General features: G+C 55.5%; 2 protein-coding genes across 3 annotated transcripts in view; both read right to left on the bottom strand.

Annotated features, from left to right (window-relative positions):
- Positions 1 to 480: 480 nt before the first annotated feature.
- On the bottom strand, positions 481 to 3,353 carry HOXA2 (homeobox A2). Its single transcript, XM_004582425.3, has 2 exons — positions 1,966 to 3,353; positions 481 to 1,248 (listed from the first exon to the last, which is right to left on the bottom strand). The coding sequence occupies exons 1-2, from the start codon at positions 2,360 to 2,362 to the stop codon at positions 509 to 511; spliced, it is 1,137 nt and encodes a 378-aa protein (XP_004582482.1). The 5' UTR covers positions 2,363 to 3,353; the 3' UTR covers positions 481 to 508.
- Positions 3,354 to 6,800: 3,447 nt separating this feature from the next.
- HOXA3 (homeobox A3) overlaps positions 6,801 to 14,034 on the bottom strand; it is a 45,017-nt gene continuing 37,783 nt past the window's right edge. The window contains exons 1-3 of one of the 2 annotated variants that reach the window (XM_058678360.1): positions 13,535 to 13,758; positions 10,061 to 10,709; positions 6,801 to 8,698 (exon numbers count right to left, since the gene is read on the bottom strand). In XM_058678360.1, the coding sequence (XP_058534343.1) occupies positions 7,884 to 8,698; positions 10,061 to 10,589 (1,344 nt within the window). In that variant the 5' untranslated portion in view covers positions 10,590 to 10,709; positions 13,535 to 13,758 and the 3' untranslated portion in view covers positions 6,801 to 7,883. Of the gene's footprint in view, positions 8,699 to 10,060; positions 10,710 to 13,534; positions 13,759 to 14,034 lie in introns of those variants that run through there. The other variant, XM_058678359.1, reaches the window with a different exon arrangement.

Here is a 14,034-nt window from a genome sequence, read left to right as displayed (position 1 = left end):
AGACTTTTTATTTACCAAGTTAGACTAAAAGAAGAAATTGAAATCGGTTAGAAATCTTGAGAAAGAAGGAGAAGGAGGAAAAAAATAAGAAAGCTACTTATAGCAAAGGAGCATTTATTCTACCAAAAATACACATGACAATGCATCCTAATGTAATACAAAAATAAAAAGAAAGTGAAGATACAATTTATGATCACTTTCTTGCAGGCCTCAAATATTGCTGTCAGGATTTATCACAGAGTGTAACTGGATTAGGTCTTCAAACAACTAAAACTCCAACTTAATGTGTAAGCAGAGATGGCTCAGGGATGGGGTCAGGCAGGGGCGATCACTAAACGAACAGGGGGGAAAAATAAAATCCTCAACGTTGAAAGGAGGGAGCTGGTGGGCGAGGAAGAAAAGAAAGCGAGGTGGAGCACTGGACCTCCAGGATCAGGCTAAGCCAGGCCACCTGGGCAGAGGAGTTTCTGTGTTGGTGTTGTGGTGCTTTGTTCGGCTCCACTGTGTTTTAGTAATTCAGATGCTGCAGGTCGATGGTGGTCAGTGTGTCGGTGAAAAAGTCAAAGCTGTCAGCCGAGAGATCCATGGGGCTGTCGAGGGAGCCGGGCAGGCTGGGCGAGACGGCCTCGGAGAGCTGCAGGCAGGAGTCTGCAGCGAAGACTGCGAAGTCCTGCAAAGAGGGCGCGTCCAGGGCCTCGGGGCTGTCATTGTTGAGGCCCGCGCCACAGTTCTGGCCCATTGTTGACAAGCAGTTGGGAACAGTGGGTGACTGGTGCTGAAAATGTTTCAGATTTTTCTCATTGCTGGTTAAAGGCGAGACTGGGAAACTTTGGGAGTCGCCATTGTGTCCGTTAGGCGCCTGCTGCTGGGAGAGGCCGTTCTGCTGACAAGTGTAGCCATCCCTCTCCAGCAGGGCCCCCGAGACGCCCAGGGCTTGCTCAAAGAGAGACTTCTCCTCCTCGTCCTCCTCCGCCTTCTCCGAGTCCTCGAGGCTCTTAAACTTCCCGTCGCCGTTCTGGTTCTCCTTGCACTGCGTCTGCCGCTTGTGTTTCATCCTGCGGTTCTGGAACCACACTTTGACTTGTCTCTCCGTCAGATCCAGTAGCGCGGCGATCTCCACCCTGCGCGGCCTGCAGAGGTACTTGTTGAAGTGGAATTCTTTCTCCAGCTCCAGCAGCTGCGTGTTGGTGTAGGCAGTCCTCAGGCGCCTGGAGCCTCCGCCGCTGCCGTCGGCGATTTCCAGGGACTCTGCGGAAAAGGAGGAGGGGTGGGAGAGCAAAGCGAACGAAGACGTGCACGGTTGGAGGCGGAGGGGGTCCGAGTGGGCCCTGTCCACGGGAGGATTAACGCAGCCGCCGCGAGGCTCACCCGCAACAAAATGGCCGCCCCCGGCTTGCAGCAGGGCTATTGTGCTGCCCTTCCTAGGAGCCCGACCCGGGGGAGACCCCCTTCTCCTCCACCTCCATCCCGTTCCCTCCTGGTGCTCTCCCCCCACCACCACCCACCCCCATCCCCGCCCCGAACCTCTCCATCCGGGAGCAAACTTTATATTAGCTGCAACACAATTTATAATTAATGCCTCAGCTGCTTAGCTGAGCAAGAGCTATCTATCACTCTTCATTACTGTCAAAAAGCCAAACTCTAGGACAACTAGACAAGAGGAGGTCAGTTCCAACTCAAATAAATCATCCCACATTACACAAGTTAGGGAAAGTCCCCCCCCTCGCCCCAAAAACATATATGTGTGCGTCTCCTGGTGCAGCGTGCCAGGGTCCCCCTGCCTTTGCACTCAGCCTACTTCCCACTCCGCCTTGGCTAAGCCCACCGGGACAGGAGAAATCGGCCGAGCATCGCCACCCAGAGCCCCGCGCGCCCGCGGCCCACGCTCCCGTGCGCCCCTCCCCCCACAGCGGCTCTCGGGGAGACGAGGGTCCCGAAGACCTGGGGCCCAGGCTCGGGACTGACCTTTGTGGCCGAGGCAGGCAGGGCCGGTGGTGGCGGTGGCTGCAGCGGCGGCGGCGGCGGCGGCGGGCGGCAGGGCGGTTTTCTTAGCAGCCTTCTTCTCCTTCATCCAGGGGTACTCGGGCGGCTGCAGGGCGCCGCTAGGAACCGGGCTGCCTCGGCTGCCCGCGGGGCTCGGCTTGGCGCGGCCGCCGGCGCCGTGGCGAGGGTGACTGCCCGGGTTCAGGCTGGGAATGGTGTGCTCAAAAGGAGGAGGAATCAGTGTCGAGTGTGAAAGCGTCGAGGTCTTGATTGATGAACTTTGAAATGTATCAGCGACAGGGGGAAAAGATGTCAGGCACTCAGCGAGCGACGGCTGGCTATTGATAAAACCAATCTCTCGCTCAAATTCGTAATTCATGGCCTTCTCCTTGGAGCCCCCTCGGAGAAAAAGTTCTCTCTTTTGGAGGGGCTTTGGGGGGGCGAGGCCCAGGAAAAAGGCGAGCGCAGAGGAGGAGGAGGAGGAGGAGGTGGAGGAGGAGGAGGAAAAAAATCTATCATAGAAGATCGCTGCTGGGGTGTTTTTTTTCTAATTCACTGATTACAGCCGTATGGGGACCGCGCTACTATTAAACTATTGAATTCATGGAGACAAGGTTGAAATTGGACCGAATTGGCTGTCACATGATTGCCTCTGCCCAATGACAATTTGGGCTTTAATCAAAAGAAGCCACTGTCTGTTTGATTGATCCAAAAAAGTCGGGAAGGAACGCCTCATTGGGGGCCAGCAAGCCTTTATTGACACTTTTTTCCGGGCAAAAACACAGGGATGCGGGTGTGGGTGGGGATGCCCGGGCGCGCATGGGGGGCCGTCGTGGGGGGGAGGGAACCTGGCCGCCACGCCATCAGCCAGGACCAAGCCACTGCCCCCACGGGTGCGTGCGGGGGCGAGCGTGCGCCAGGGTGCGCCCTGCCGCCGGTCCCGCTGTTGGCGGCCCTCTGCCTCCCCCGCACACTCCGCGCATTGTTTGGGACTGTCGGGAAGACGCCTCGCACCTCACAAATCATTTAAGCACCTCCGTCTGACGCCTACAGTCATTAACAAAGTAATCCATTAATCTTCAAAGTTTTGACACCCGAGGGCCCCCGCATCCCAGCCAACACAAGTTCTGTTCAAGCAGAAGGAAGAAGCGGAGAGACCAAGGCGAGGACATAGGGAGAAAGAAAGCGAGAAAGGGAGAGGGATGCCGGGAGAGGCGCCGGCGGAAAGAGGGAGAATGGGAAAGGAGAAAGAGTAGGGGGCGGCCCCCTTTACCCCCCACCCCCTTTCCCTAAAGCCAGTTCCTGGATCTCAGAACTGATGTCTTAAACTGCCCCTCTATCTTAACCTCTTTCCCTCGTTTTTCTTTTCTCCCCATTCCTTCTCCCTCTCTCTCTCCTGTTCGCCTTTCCTTCCCTTTTCACCACCCACCCCCACCCCAACACGCTTCGCAGCCTCTCGCCCCCCTCCCCAGGTCTAGCCTGGAGCCCGCGCCCCCCCCCGCCCATTGTTAGGCGGCTTTTCCACGGCGGCTTTGCATCTGGCTCCCGCGGGAAGAGGAAAAGGGGAGGCGGCTCTCGAAGCTTCCCGACCTTCCTGCGCCATCAACTTCTCTGGAGTGGCTGGAGAAAGATAGATGCATGTGCCAAGCGAGACAACAGCCCCAGGTCCATGTTGTCCACATCCCCGTAGCCAGCCAGGGCGGCGAGCAGCCCAAGAAAGGCCACCCCCCCGAGCAGGCGCGTGCGGCTCCTGGCACTGTGGGTTTCATACCCGTAGAGCTCGGGTGCGGTGAGTATTTCCGATTTGCAGGAAGTCTGTTGGAAGTTAGCAGCAGGAAGGTAGAAGACGCTAGTTTCTCTCTCTCTCTCTCTCTCTCTCTCACTCTCACTCTCTTCCTACCCTTCTCCTAGTCCTTGGTCGCTCGAGCTGGGGGGTGGGGGTGCTGGTTGGGTGCGAAGCAGTCAGCGCTCCCTTGAAGCCAGACTTTTCTTCTCACTTCTTCTTGCACGCCCTGCGTTGGGAAAGGACACGGCTGGGGAGAGAAGGGACGACCCAAGGAGGAATGACAGATCTTCTCCTCCTTCCGTCTCTTTTTCTAATTCTGAGACTTGAGACAGTGCATCTTGGACGGCGCTGGAGGGTTCAAAAGAGAACATCTTTAGGTACCAAACAATAACTTTTTAAAAGCCAACTAAGCATGAAAGAGGGAAGTAGTGAGGGAGAGAGGGAGTCAGGGAGAAAGGAGAGAAGAGGAGAGGAGAGGAGAGGAGTTGAAGGTACCTCTTATCCCCCCAAACCCTGAGGATGCTGATTTGATTTTGCTTCCTTTGAAATGGACCAAGTGACCAGCCTCCCCCAGGCTGGCAGGCATCAGTGGCAGGAAAATAAATCATTCTGATAGCCAAGGAGAGAGCAGTTGGCGGGGGAGAAAAATCTAGTAGAAAACAAGAAAGGCCAACCAAGGAGCAAGGGCAGGACTCCAGCGCTGAGGCGGGCATCAAAAGAGGTTTGGGCTGGGAATTAGATATAAAGTGGTCTCCATCAGTAACTAGCCCACAGCATCACTTTGCAGATAGAGATGCTATTATGGAAAAAAAATGTGAGGGTTTTTTTTTTCCAGTTTTTTCTTGCTTTTATTCCAAACAAAGCTCTGGAGGAAGTCTGGGCGCGATCAATCTTGCTCACCAAATGCCTTGACAGCTCCTGGCCCTTAAGAACACATTTCAGCTTCCAGCTCTTTCCAAGATCAAATGTGGCCCAGCAAAGAGGAGAGCAGGAAACGCAAGTAAACAAGGAAAACTATAGTCCTTTTTTTAAAGATCTTTTTTGGGGCAATGGAAGGGGTTACAGGGTAGATTTTTAGGCAAGGTTTGTGGCAGACTTCTGGGATGGTGGGCTTCTTCAGACTCTAACGAGAAAATATTGAGGGGTTAAGGGGTGGGGGGTTGGAGGAAGGAGCAGTGCTGCCTACCCACCGCCGGGGCTTTGTCAGGAACTGCGTGGGTGAGAACCTTCTGCCTGCCTCGGCTGCCTTGATTCAAATACCATCTGGAGGAACACCCTTTACTTTGACTACTCAGCACTGAAATTTTCCCCAAACCTATCACTTTAACTCGGGAGCTATTGTAATAAGGATTTCTTTTTCATATCTAGGAAGCTGGGGGTGAGACTGATACAGTTTTTGGTTGTTTTTTGTTGTTGCTGTTGTTTTTGCTCTGAACGCCAACACGAATGTCTCGACTGCAAGATGGGGGGAGGGCAGGGAATCATATTAGAATCTCATTTAAAAGTCTGTGCCCTGGGGGAAGAAGGAAACCTCCAGAACCTTCCTTCCTCAGCTTAAGAGATTTTTTTTTTTTTGAAGAATGAGTGCAAGTAGTGAAAGATTTTCGTCCTTGGGTGGCTTGTTCTCTCTCTTTCTCTCTCCCTCTCTTGCTCATTCTCTCTCTCCTCTCTCTCTCTCTCTCTCTTACTTAAAAGAAGACTATCTCTGCACAGCGGGACCTGCCCAAAGGTGGAAGTGCCGGCCCTCACAAAGCCTACTGTGTCCGCGGGTTTCGCGTGGTTCTGAGGAGCGCATCATACTTCCGCAGGAAGGTGGGGGTGCCAGGCGGGAGGAGGGGAAATCCGCTTTTCCTCAATCCAAACTTTAAAAAAAAAAAAGAAAAGAAAAAGGCAAAGAAATAAAGAAAAGAAGCATTTGGGGACAGAAATGAGGGAGGCACCCCGGGGTGCGAAGCTGGCTCCGCAGCCTCTGAACTTGATCCCCACCCCTTAAAGCCCCTTAGGAGGCGGTTCCCTAAAAGCAAGTGACTAGGATCTAGCAGGTCCCCAGACATGGCATCAGTGCCAGCTTGGAGGGATCACCTGAGGAAGGGGGGGCACAGAGGCCATGATGATGGATATTTAGGATTGCAAACAAAATGGCGACATTTCCCACTTGTGCCTCTGAAAGATAGAATCCAGGGAGAAGTCTCAGATACCCCTGGTCCCCAGATGCTGGCAGGTCCAGACTTACACCCTGGGGTGGGGGTAGGGGGCAGCATTGGGGTGCAGCTCTGAGGTTTGCATTTTCTGCATTTGGTTCCTTCTCCGGACAAATCTTTGATCTGCAGATGAAAATATTTCCTTTGATTGTGCCTGCCTTTGTCTCTACCAGCCAGGCAGTAGGCAGCGCTAATCGTAAAGCCAGGAGTGAAAAAAAAGAGAGTAATATTTAGCTCCTGTAGCATCAAATGAAATAAGTAACTCCAATTGCATTTATATTAGAAAGATACCAACCTCCTATTTTCCCTCCCCCTGGGGCCAGAAAAAAAAAAGCTGAGAGGAAAGGAGAGGAAATAAATCCAGGGGATGCCACAAAATACTACAGGACTACACAAAATCCCAAGCGGAAACTGGGTCCAGGCAGTCCAAGGAAGGGCTCCCGAGCTCAGCCCTGCTCTTGCTGGACACCGGGGCGAGCCTGGGGACCTTCGCATCTGCTGGGCTCGGCGCGGCGACAGTGGGAGCGAATCAGTCCAGCACGCTTGAACGCGCCACGAAGGAGACCAGGAGGCCGAACGAACGCCGCTGGAAAGTCTTGGGCCTCCCAGCGCGGCTGGCGGTCCCGCCCGGGTCAGGGCGTGGGCCGGCCCTCGGGGACCCGAGGCCCGGCGTGGAGATTAGGGGCCGCGAGGCACCTGTGCGCCCCCCGCCGCGCCACGGCCCCCGCTGCCTTTGTTCCTGGCGCACACCGCGCCCCACAGACCCCTGCGCCCTCCGCCTGCCTCGGCAGCAGCTGGGAACCAGGCAGCCCAGCGGGCCGTCGTACAGCCGCCTCCTCCAGGAGCCCCGGCCGCCTTTCACCAGAAGCCGCCGGCCTTGGCGGCGCGGCGCATGGCCAAGCCTCCACGCGAGAGCCGCAGGCTGCTGCGGCCTACTCCGCCACCTGGCTTGGAGACCCCCTCTAAAGCCAAAGAACTCCTTCTGAACACAGATAATACGCAGAATAAAAACTTTAATTTTTTTTGTTTTGTTTCTCAGAATGTGAGCAGCAAGGAATGTAGAACTCTCAAAACAAATTAGCATTTTTCGCGTGTACAGATTATTTTTTTGTTTCGCCGGATGTTACAAATCTCAATCACTATTTTCTAAAGCTGGATCTTCTCTGGTTTTTATTGCATCATTATCGTTTTTATAAAGGAATTATATTTCCCTTTCAAATAAAAAAATTTCTATGTACGCCAATACACTATTGAACAAAAGGCCCAAGAAACCTTCTGAACAATCAGGGTACAGAATTTCTTTAATATAAATACGAACGGATGGGGATAAATAATATTTAAAACTTAGATTATTCAATGCTTGCAAAAAAAATATAAATAAATCTTACTGTTCACCAGCATACACACACGGAAAGACGTACACTTAGTCATCCTTGCACAGGGAGCCCCTGTCTCAAAGCGCCTTTGATTTTTTTTCTCGTTCTTTACAAGAAGTGCAATTTAAAAAAAAAAAACACCTTAAAAATTAAAAAAATAATAATCGCTTCCCCTCGGGAGCCATAATGTTACGAACAAATTCACATTGAAAACTCGACTAGAAAATTTGTTCATATACCCTGTTTCTGATCAAAGAGTGGAGAAGGTAGAGGATGCAGGGCCAGCGGCCGAGCGAGGGGCAGGGAGAGAGAAATATCGCTACTGATACAACCATTCCAGCAACCAAGATTGCTACGTCACATAAACTATAAAAACGCGTTACCAAAGAAAACAAAACAGGGAAAGGGATTGGGGAGGGGGGCGCAGAGAAGAGCGAGAGAAAGAAGAGAAAAAAAAAAGCTTTAAAAATAGCTTTAAAAAAAAGCACGCAAAGAAAGGGGAGGGGGCTCTCCTGGCGCGCAGTCCCGAGCCCACCATCACAGGTGGGTGAGCTTGGGCGCTTCCTGAATTCTTCCCTGAGAAGGATGGTGGGCAGTAAGGTCCGTGTAGGTGGGGTGCGGCTCCCCTGGCCCCGGCCCATGGTGATGGCCGCTGCCCAGCGGCCCGGCGCCCCCATAGTCCATGGCGGCCGAGGCTGCGTGGGGTAGGTGAGTTAGGCCAAAGAGGGCCGGCCCGGAGTTGCTCATGGGTTCCACATAGCTGCCCCCCACGAAGACGGGGCTTCCCTGTAAGTGTGGGGTCCCATAGCTGCCGTTGCCCTGCAGGCCATGAGCGTGTGGGTCGTAGTCGGGGGTGCCTCCCGCACCAGTGCCCGCCGTCGCAGCCGCATAGCGCTTCTGTGGGGGCGGGGGCGGGGGCGCGCAGCTGGGCAGGGGCGCGGGGTAGGAGGCAGGGGGCAGCCCATAGGCGCCTTGAGGGGGCTTGGAAAAGGGCGGAGGCGACTGGGGCTCATATGGGACGCTGTTAACCAGCGAATGCATAGAGTTCAGGTAGCCACCCGCGCCAGGGGGCACAGGGCTGCGACTTGGGGACTGGCCGCCAGAGGAAGTGAGCATGCCCTTGCCCTTCTGATCTTTCTTGTACTTCATGCGGCGGTTCTGGAACCAGATCTTGATCTGGCGCTCGGTGAGGTTCAGCAGGTTGGCCATCTCCACACGGCGTGGCCGGCACAGGTAGCGGTTGAAGTGGAACTCCTTTTCCAGCTCCACCAGCTGCGCGCTCGTGTAGGCCGTGCGCGCGCGCTTGGATGAAGCCTGCCCAGGCGGGCTCTTGTCACCTGCGCAACTCTCCCCTGCCAGGACAGAGAGAGGTAGAACCGAGTCAGGGGCTGCCCGGAACTCCGCCACCGGCTCAGCTCCTGACCCAGACAGGCCCCTTTCCTCTCCAGGCTCTCAAAATCTCTTCAGAATTAGGTGTCAGGGTCTCTCTGGGTTAGGGGTGCAGGGGAGTGGGGTACAGCGTAGGGAACAAGGAGCAAATTCAAAGCTTCTCTAAGAAAGAACAGAGAAGCAGAGCCTCCCACCCCCATCCTGGGCTGGCCTCCCTGGTTTGTGCTTCCTTTCTGGAGGAGCTATTCATCCTGATTCCCTTCCTTTTCCTCTGGCCCCACTAAACTGCAAGCCCCCTGCGGGCAGGCTCCCCTGCTCCCCTGCCTTCCAAGTGACAGCAAGGACAGGCTCCTCACACCTTTTTCTCCCTCCTGGCCTGAACGAGCCAGGCAGTAACTGCGATGGGCCTGCTCATTCTCTCTCCACTGAAGGAGATGGGAAAAGCATGGAGACCCCAAAGCGGAAGGTTTTCACTGCTCCCAGCAAGAGAACCCAGAGAAGGCATCCATCCACTTGCAATGGGGGAGATTTGGAGGGCAGGCCCCTCTGGATGAGTTCTGTTTATGAAGGCCTCTGTTGTCATCAAGCTACCTGCCCCAGCTTGGCCCACCAACTGTGTATCCTCTGGTCCTCTCTGGCCTCCTCCCACCCCTACCTATATCTGGGCTCTGGAAGTCCTCAGGCACCAAGCTCAAACCTGGCAGCTGGAGAAGGTAGGGGGCAAAGGTAACTAGGGAGCTGGAAGCCCAAGGCCTGGGGCCTTTTCCTGCATTGGAGTGTGGTTCCAGGGAGTCCATGTGGTTCCCATTAGGATGACAGGCTCACAGCCCCTCCCCCAAGGAGGACCTTGGTTACAGAGGTGAGGCAGCCACTCCATCTGCTGGGGTAAAGGCTGGCTCTGAGGATAAGCAAAGCCTTGACTCTGAGTGCTGGACAGTGATGGGGCCTGCTTGGATTCTGCTACAGCCCCAGATGGGGAAGGTGTCCCAGTTTGCTTAGACTACAAGGCGGTCTAACTCCAAGGCTGGAACCGGAAGGAGCTGCGACTTGTCTGAACTTTGCTGATCCTTGGGAAGGTCCAGAGAGATCCCCCACCAGGTCTCCTGCTGGAGTTTTCCAACCCGCAGAGACCACTCACACCTTCCTAAGGTGTAAAGACTTTGCAAGTCTGGGGGGGGGAGGTGAGGGCAGTGAAGCCCTAGAAGCAGTCCAGTGCTCCCCAACTGTGCTAAGGCGACAGGTGGCTCTCTTGGAAGTAGGGAAGGAGCCGGGATGAGGCGCTGGGGGCCAGGCCAGAGGAACCTCCTCCAGAAGGCACCCTTTACCTGAACTGGAGCCGCTGGTTTTCTGCTTTGTGTTTTGTCTCGACTCTTTCATCCAAGGGAAGATTTGTTTGGCCACGGTGGGCGAGTTGAGCAGGGGGCTCTTGGCTGCGCTGGCGGGGGCAGGGTTGCTGCTGGTATTCTGAGGGGGGGAGACGGAAGAAGGGGGCGGAGGGGCAGCAGGGGTGGGAGCCGGGGGCTGAGGCGGGGGCTGAGGCGGTTGTGGGGCAGGGGGCGCGGCCTGGGGCGGCGGTGGGGGCAGGGGCGGGTCGCCCAGGCCTGGGGGCTGGCTGGGCGGGCCGCTCAGAGTGCGCAGACACGCTTCGCTCAGCTCGTGCGCCTTGGGGTGGCCCCCGGCGCTGGCCGGCGACTGGAGCGAGCAGGCGGGGCGGTGGTACTCGCCGCCGTCGGCGCCCAGAGCGGCGGACGCCGGGTACGGCTGCTGACTGGCATTATAAGCGAACCCGTTGGCTGCCTGGTAAGGGTAGCCACCGTAGATCGCCGAGCTGTCGTAGTAGGTTGCCTTTTGCATCGCGTTGTTTCACGGTCTTGATCGCACGCTCTGACCGGGGCTGGACACCCGTGAGGGCGCACATTGGCACGCCCCCGCGGTCACGTGACACTCCGCCGCCAATGGCCGCCCCGCGCAGACCTGGGATGGGGGGGCGAGAAGCGCAGCGCGATGAGGGCTCGGCGCAAATCCATCTTACTCTCAATAGCTAAGTGACATGAAAGCCATAAAAGAAAAAGTGGTCAGCAATATTTAGCAGCACGACTTGGCCCCGGGCGCAGGGAGCCGCGCTATAAAAAGCCGCTGGAATTTACTGGCAGCTACAAATATTTGCTTAACTTGTGTCTGGAGTTGGGGGATTTTCCGGGGAGAGACAAGCGAAGACTTGGAAACCGAGTCTCGTGGTTAGGGGGGCCTGGGGTGTAGGAGAGACGGGATCCAAAAGGCCTGATGGAGTGTCGAGGAGAGCAGCTGGGACCCTCCTGGTCCAGCAAGAAGAAGCCATCCCAGGTGTCAGTCCTTGCTGGCCTGGACCACAGGGCTCGAGGAGACCCCCTCCACACACACACACCCGCTCGGAGGATCCTAGGGGACCCGCGTGCAACAGCCAAGGGGAGCTTGGGTCGCGCATTTTGTCTCCAATTCCTGCTTTAGGGCTAAGATTTGCCACAGGAATTCCTGTGTAGGGGCAACTTGTCCCAGACCCCTTCTTGGACCTTCCTGACCCAAGAAAGGTTGGCACACAAGTTTGGACCATGCTGGGGTTTAGGATCTGGGGCCAGCAGCTTTGTGGAGGAACAGGACCCACCTCCTCCAAATGAGTCAGGCCCTTGTGGTCCTCCCGAGGAGGGTGGTGTTGGGGAGAGGGTCGCACACCTCCTTCCCACCCACCAACCACAGCTCCCATCTTGTGTAGTTCTGTAATTCCATCCACTTTTTGTCTCCCCACTTCTCGGATGGGATGGCCACAACCCCCTCTATTCCCAGTTTCAGAAGGTTCCCAGACCCCTCTTTGCCTGGGACTTTGTGAGGTGCTGTTATTCAGAGCAACTATCAAACTCTACCTGTTAAAACATGATGGATTAGAGAAAAAAAACAACCCACCAGGAACCTGAAAAACCAGCGTTCATCTCCATGACCACGGCTTGAACTCTCCTCCCAACTTAACGATAATAGGTTCTGTCTCAGAAACTGCTATGTAATTTGATGTATGGGGGTCATTTGGCTCCGGACGAGAGAGATGGGAGCACAGGCCATAAAACCCTGCCAGAGTTCCCCGATCTTTGTGCGCTGCTTTTGCTAGGATTTGTTATTTGGCTGTTTACCTGCTCCAGAAACACTCAAGTCAGAGGAAACACTGAAAATCAGAGGCGGCAGTCACCTCTGGGCGGCTCACTTGGACTCAGAAAGCCGGTTGCAGACCTGAGGCCAGTGGGCTGCGTTTTTGTGTGTTCAGCCTCTGCACGGTGAGCCTCCAGTTCTCAGCACAGAAAGTTCCAGAAGAGTTTCATCGACTCACACAGACTCAGAACGCCAGTACTAGGACAAATTTATGAAGAAACTAGTTTACACTTCACGCCCCAACTACAGGTCCTCAGTGCCAGAGCCATTCAAGTTTTCCAGGAATAACAAATACTTGGCTAACTAAGGGGGTGAGGGCTAATAATAGAATAAGCTTTCCACCAGCGGAGGCTTATTTTGTTTTTAATAACGAACTCCTTTAAATTTCACTATAAAACAACAATCCAACCAATATCTAGTAAACAGGCACAATTAAGCTTCCAGAATCACAGCTAAAAATCCCCACAGCTTGCGCCGGGCTGCTATACCAGTGCCCTGGAGACCCACAGGATTGTCTCCCGACTGGAAATGGATCGGGCTTGGATGCCATGGAAACCAGGAAACCACAGGCAGGCAAAGAAACGATGAAACAAAATTTCCAACTCCAGAGCAGTTCAGCATCTCGTCAAGATTCCTGTTACACTTAGCAGTGTTAACATCTGCCCACACACATTTTCTAGACACTAGGCTTGTATAAAATCAAACGTCACCTGAACAAAATCACCACAGACACTTGAGCAGCAAGCTATTAGATAAAGCAAAATTAAGTTGATTTTGAACATGCAATATTTCTACTGACTTGCTAACCCGTTACCACAGAGGCTAAGCTGGCCTGCTGCCTGTTTAAGACCTTTTTCATCAAGTTGTGTGTTGTCTCCATAAAATAACGAAATAGGCTTAAAAGTCAAAGCAGGTACAACAGCTGCCCCCCACCGCCGCCAAAAAAAAAAAAAAAACTCTTTAAATATGAATTCGACCAAGAGACCCTACCAAAGTCCCTCCTATTGTTTCAGGTCTGCAGACAATCATCTTGGGGCTCCCACGACGTCCCCACAAGCCAGCCCCCAAAGTTTGCAACCCAGTGAAGAAGTTGGAGATTTGCCAGCCAGAAAACTTTACTTGCACCCCTCCCCACCCCAAAAGCAAAAGTCAGGGATGCGGGGAGGCTCAGCCGCCCGGACCTGTGCCTGGACAATAACCCCCAGGTGCCAGAGCTGCCCGAGGGTCGAGGAGGCCACGCCGAGGGCAGGAAGCAAGCCCTATTGTCTCTCTGGAAGATGTGCCCTAATTCCATCTCCTCCCTCCAGACGCCGCTCCCTCCCCTTCCTCAGCCCGTCTTGACCCGGGGTTCGAGAACCCGAATGTCGGGGAAGGGCCCCCCGATTCTTCCACCCACCCCAGCCCTGCCCTCCCTCCCTTCCCGACCCAGAAAAGTTCAGGCCGGGCTCGGGGAGAGGAACGCAGTGGGGGCGGGGATGGGAGAGCGGCCTGAACTCGAACTGCCGGGAAGGAAGCTCCGGCTTGTGAACTCTTCTTGAACCGAGATTTAAGTCTGCAGCCATAAATCACCGAGACGTAAACTCCGCCATTCAGCGCCGAGCGCGGCCGGTTGTGGCCCTGCTTACCTTAACTTCTGACGAGCGCCGCGGGCGCGGGCTCCGGCCCCCGGCCCGGCTCCGCGGCCCGGCCGGGTCCCCTCGGCGCGGGACGGGCACCGACCCTCAGCATCAGCCGAGACGGCGGCCGGGCGGGAGACCCCGAGGCCCGGACGCCGGCGCGTGCAGAGCGTGGCCGCCTCGCTGCTCCGGCGCTGCTCGCCCAGGGCCGACTGGGGCGGCTTGGACCCCCCCTCCCACCCACCCCACCCACCCACCCCTCCCCCACACCCCCGCCCCCTGCCCTTCCCGAGGGCAGCAGCCGCGGCCCGGAGATAAGCGCTGGCGCGGCGCGGGGCTCTGCCTGGGCTAGTGGCACCGACTTGGGTATGTTTCTTATGAATATTACACGCGGAGCGACGTCTGGTCGGGGGTGCGGTGGGGGGTGCTGGGGGCGGGCGGGAGGGGAGCCCGCCGAGGCTGGGGAAGAGCGGGCCGGCGTGGGGGGATGGGGCCCAAGAGCGGAGGCG

The sequence above is a fragment of the Ochotona princeps genome, chromosome 20 (assembly GCF_030435755.1).
Source record: "Ochotona princeps isolate mOchPri1 chromosome 20, mOchPri1.hap1, whole genome shotgun sequence".
NCBI lineage: Eukaryota > Metazoa > Chordata > Mammalia > Lagomorpha > Ochotonidae > Ochotona > Ochotona princeps.
The sequence above is the reverse complement of the archived record's forward strand: the minus strand, read 5'-3'. Positions and strand labels throughout refer to the sequence as shown.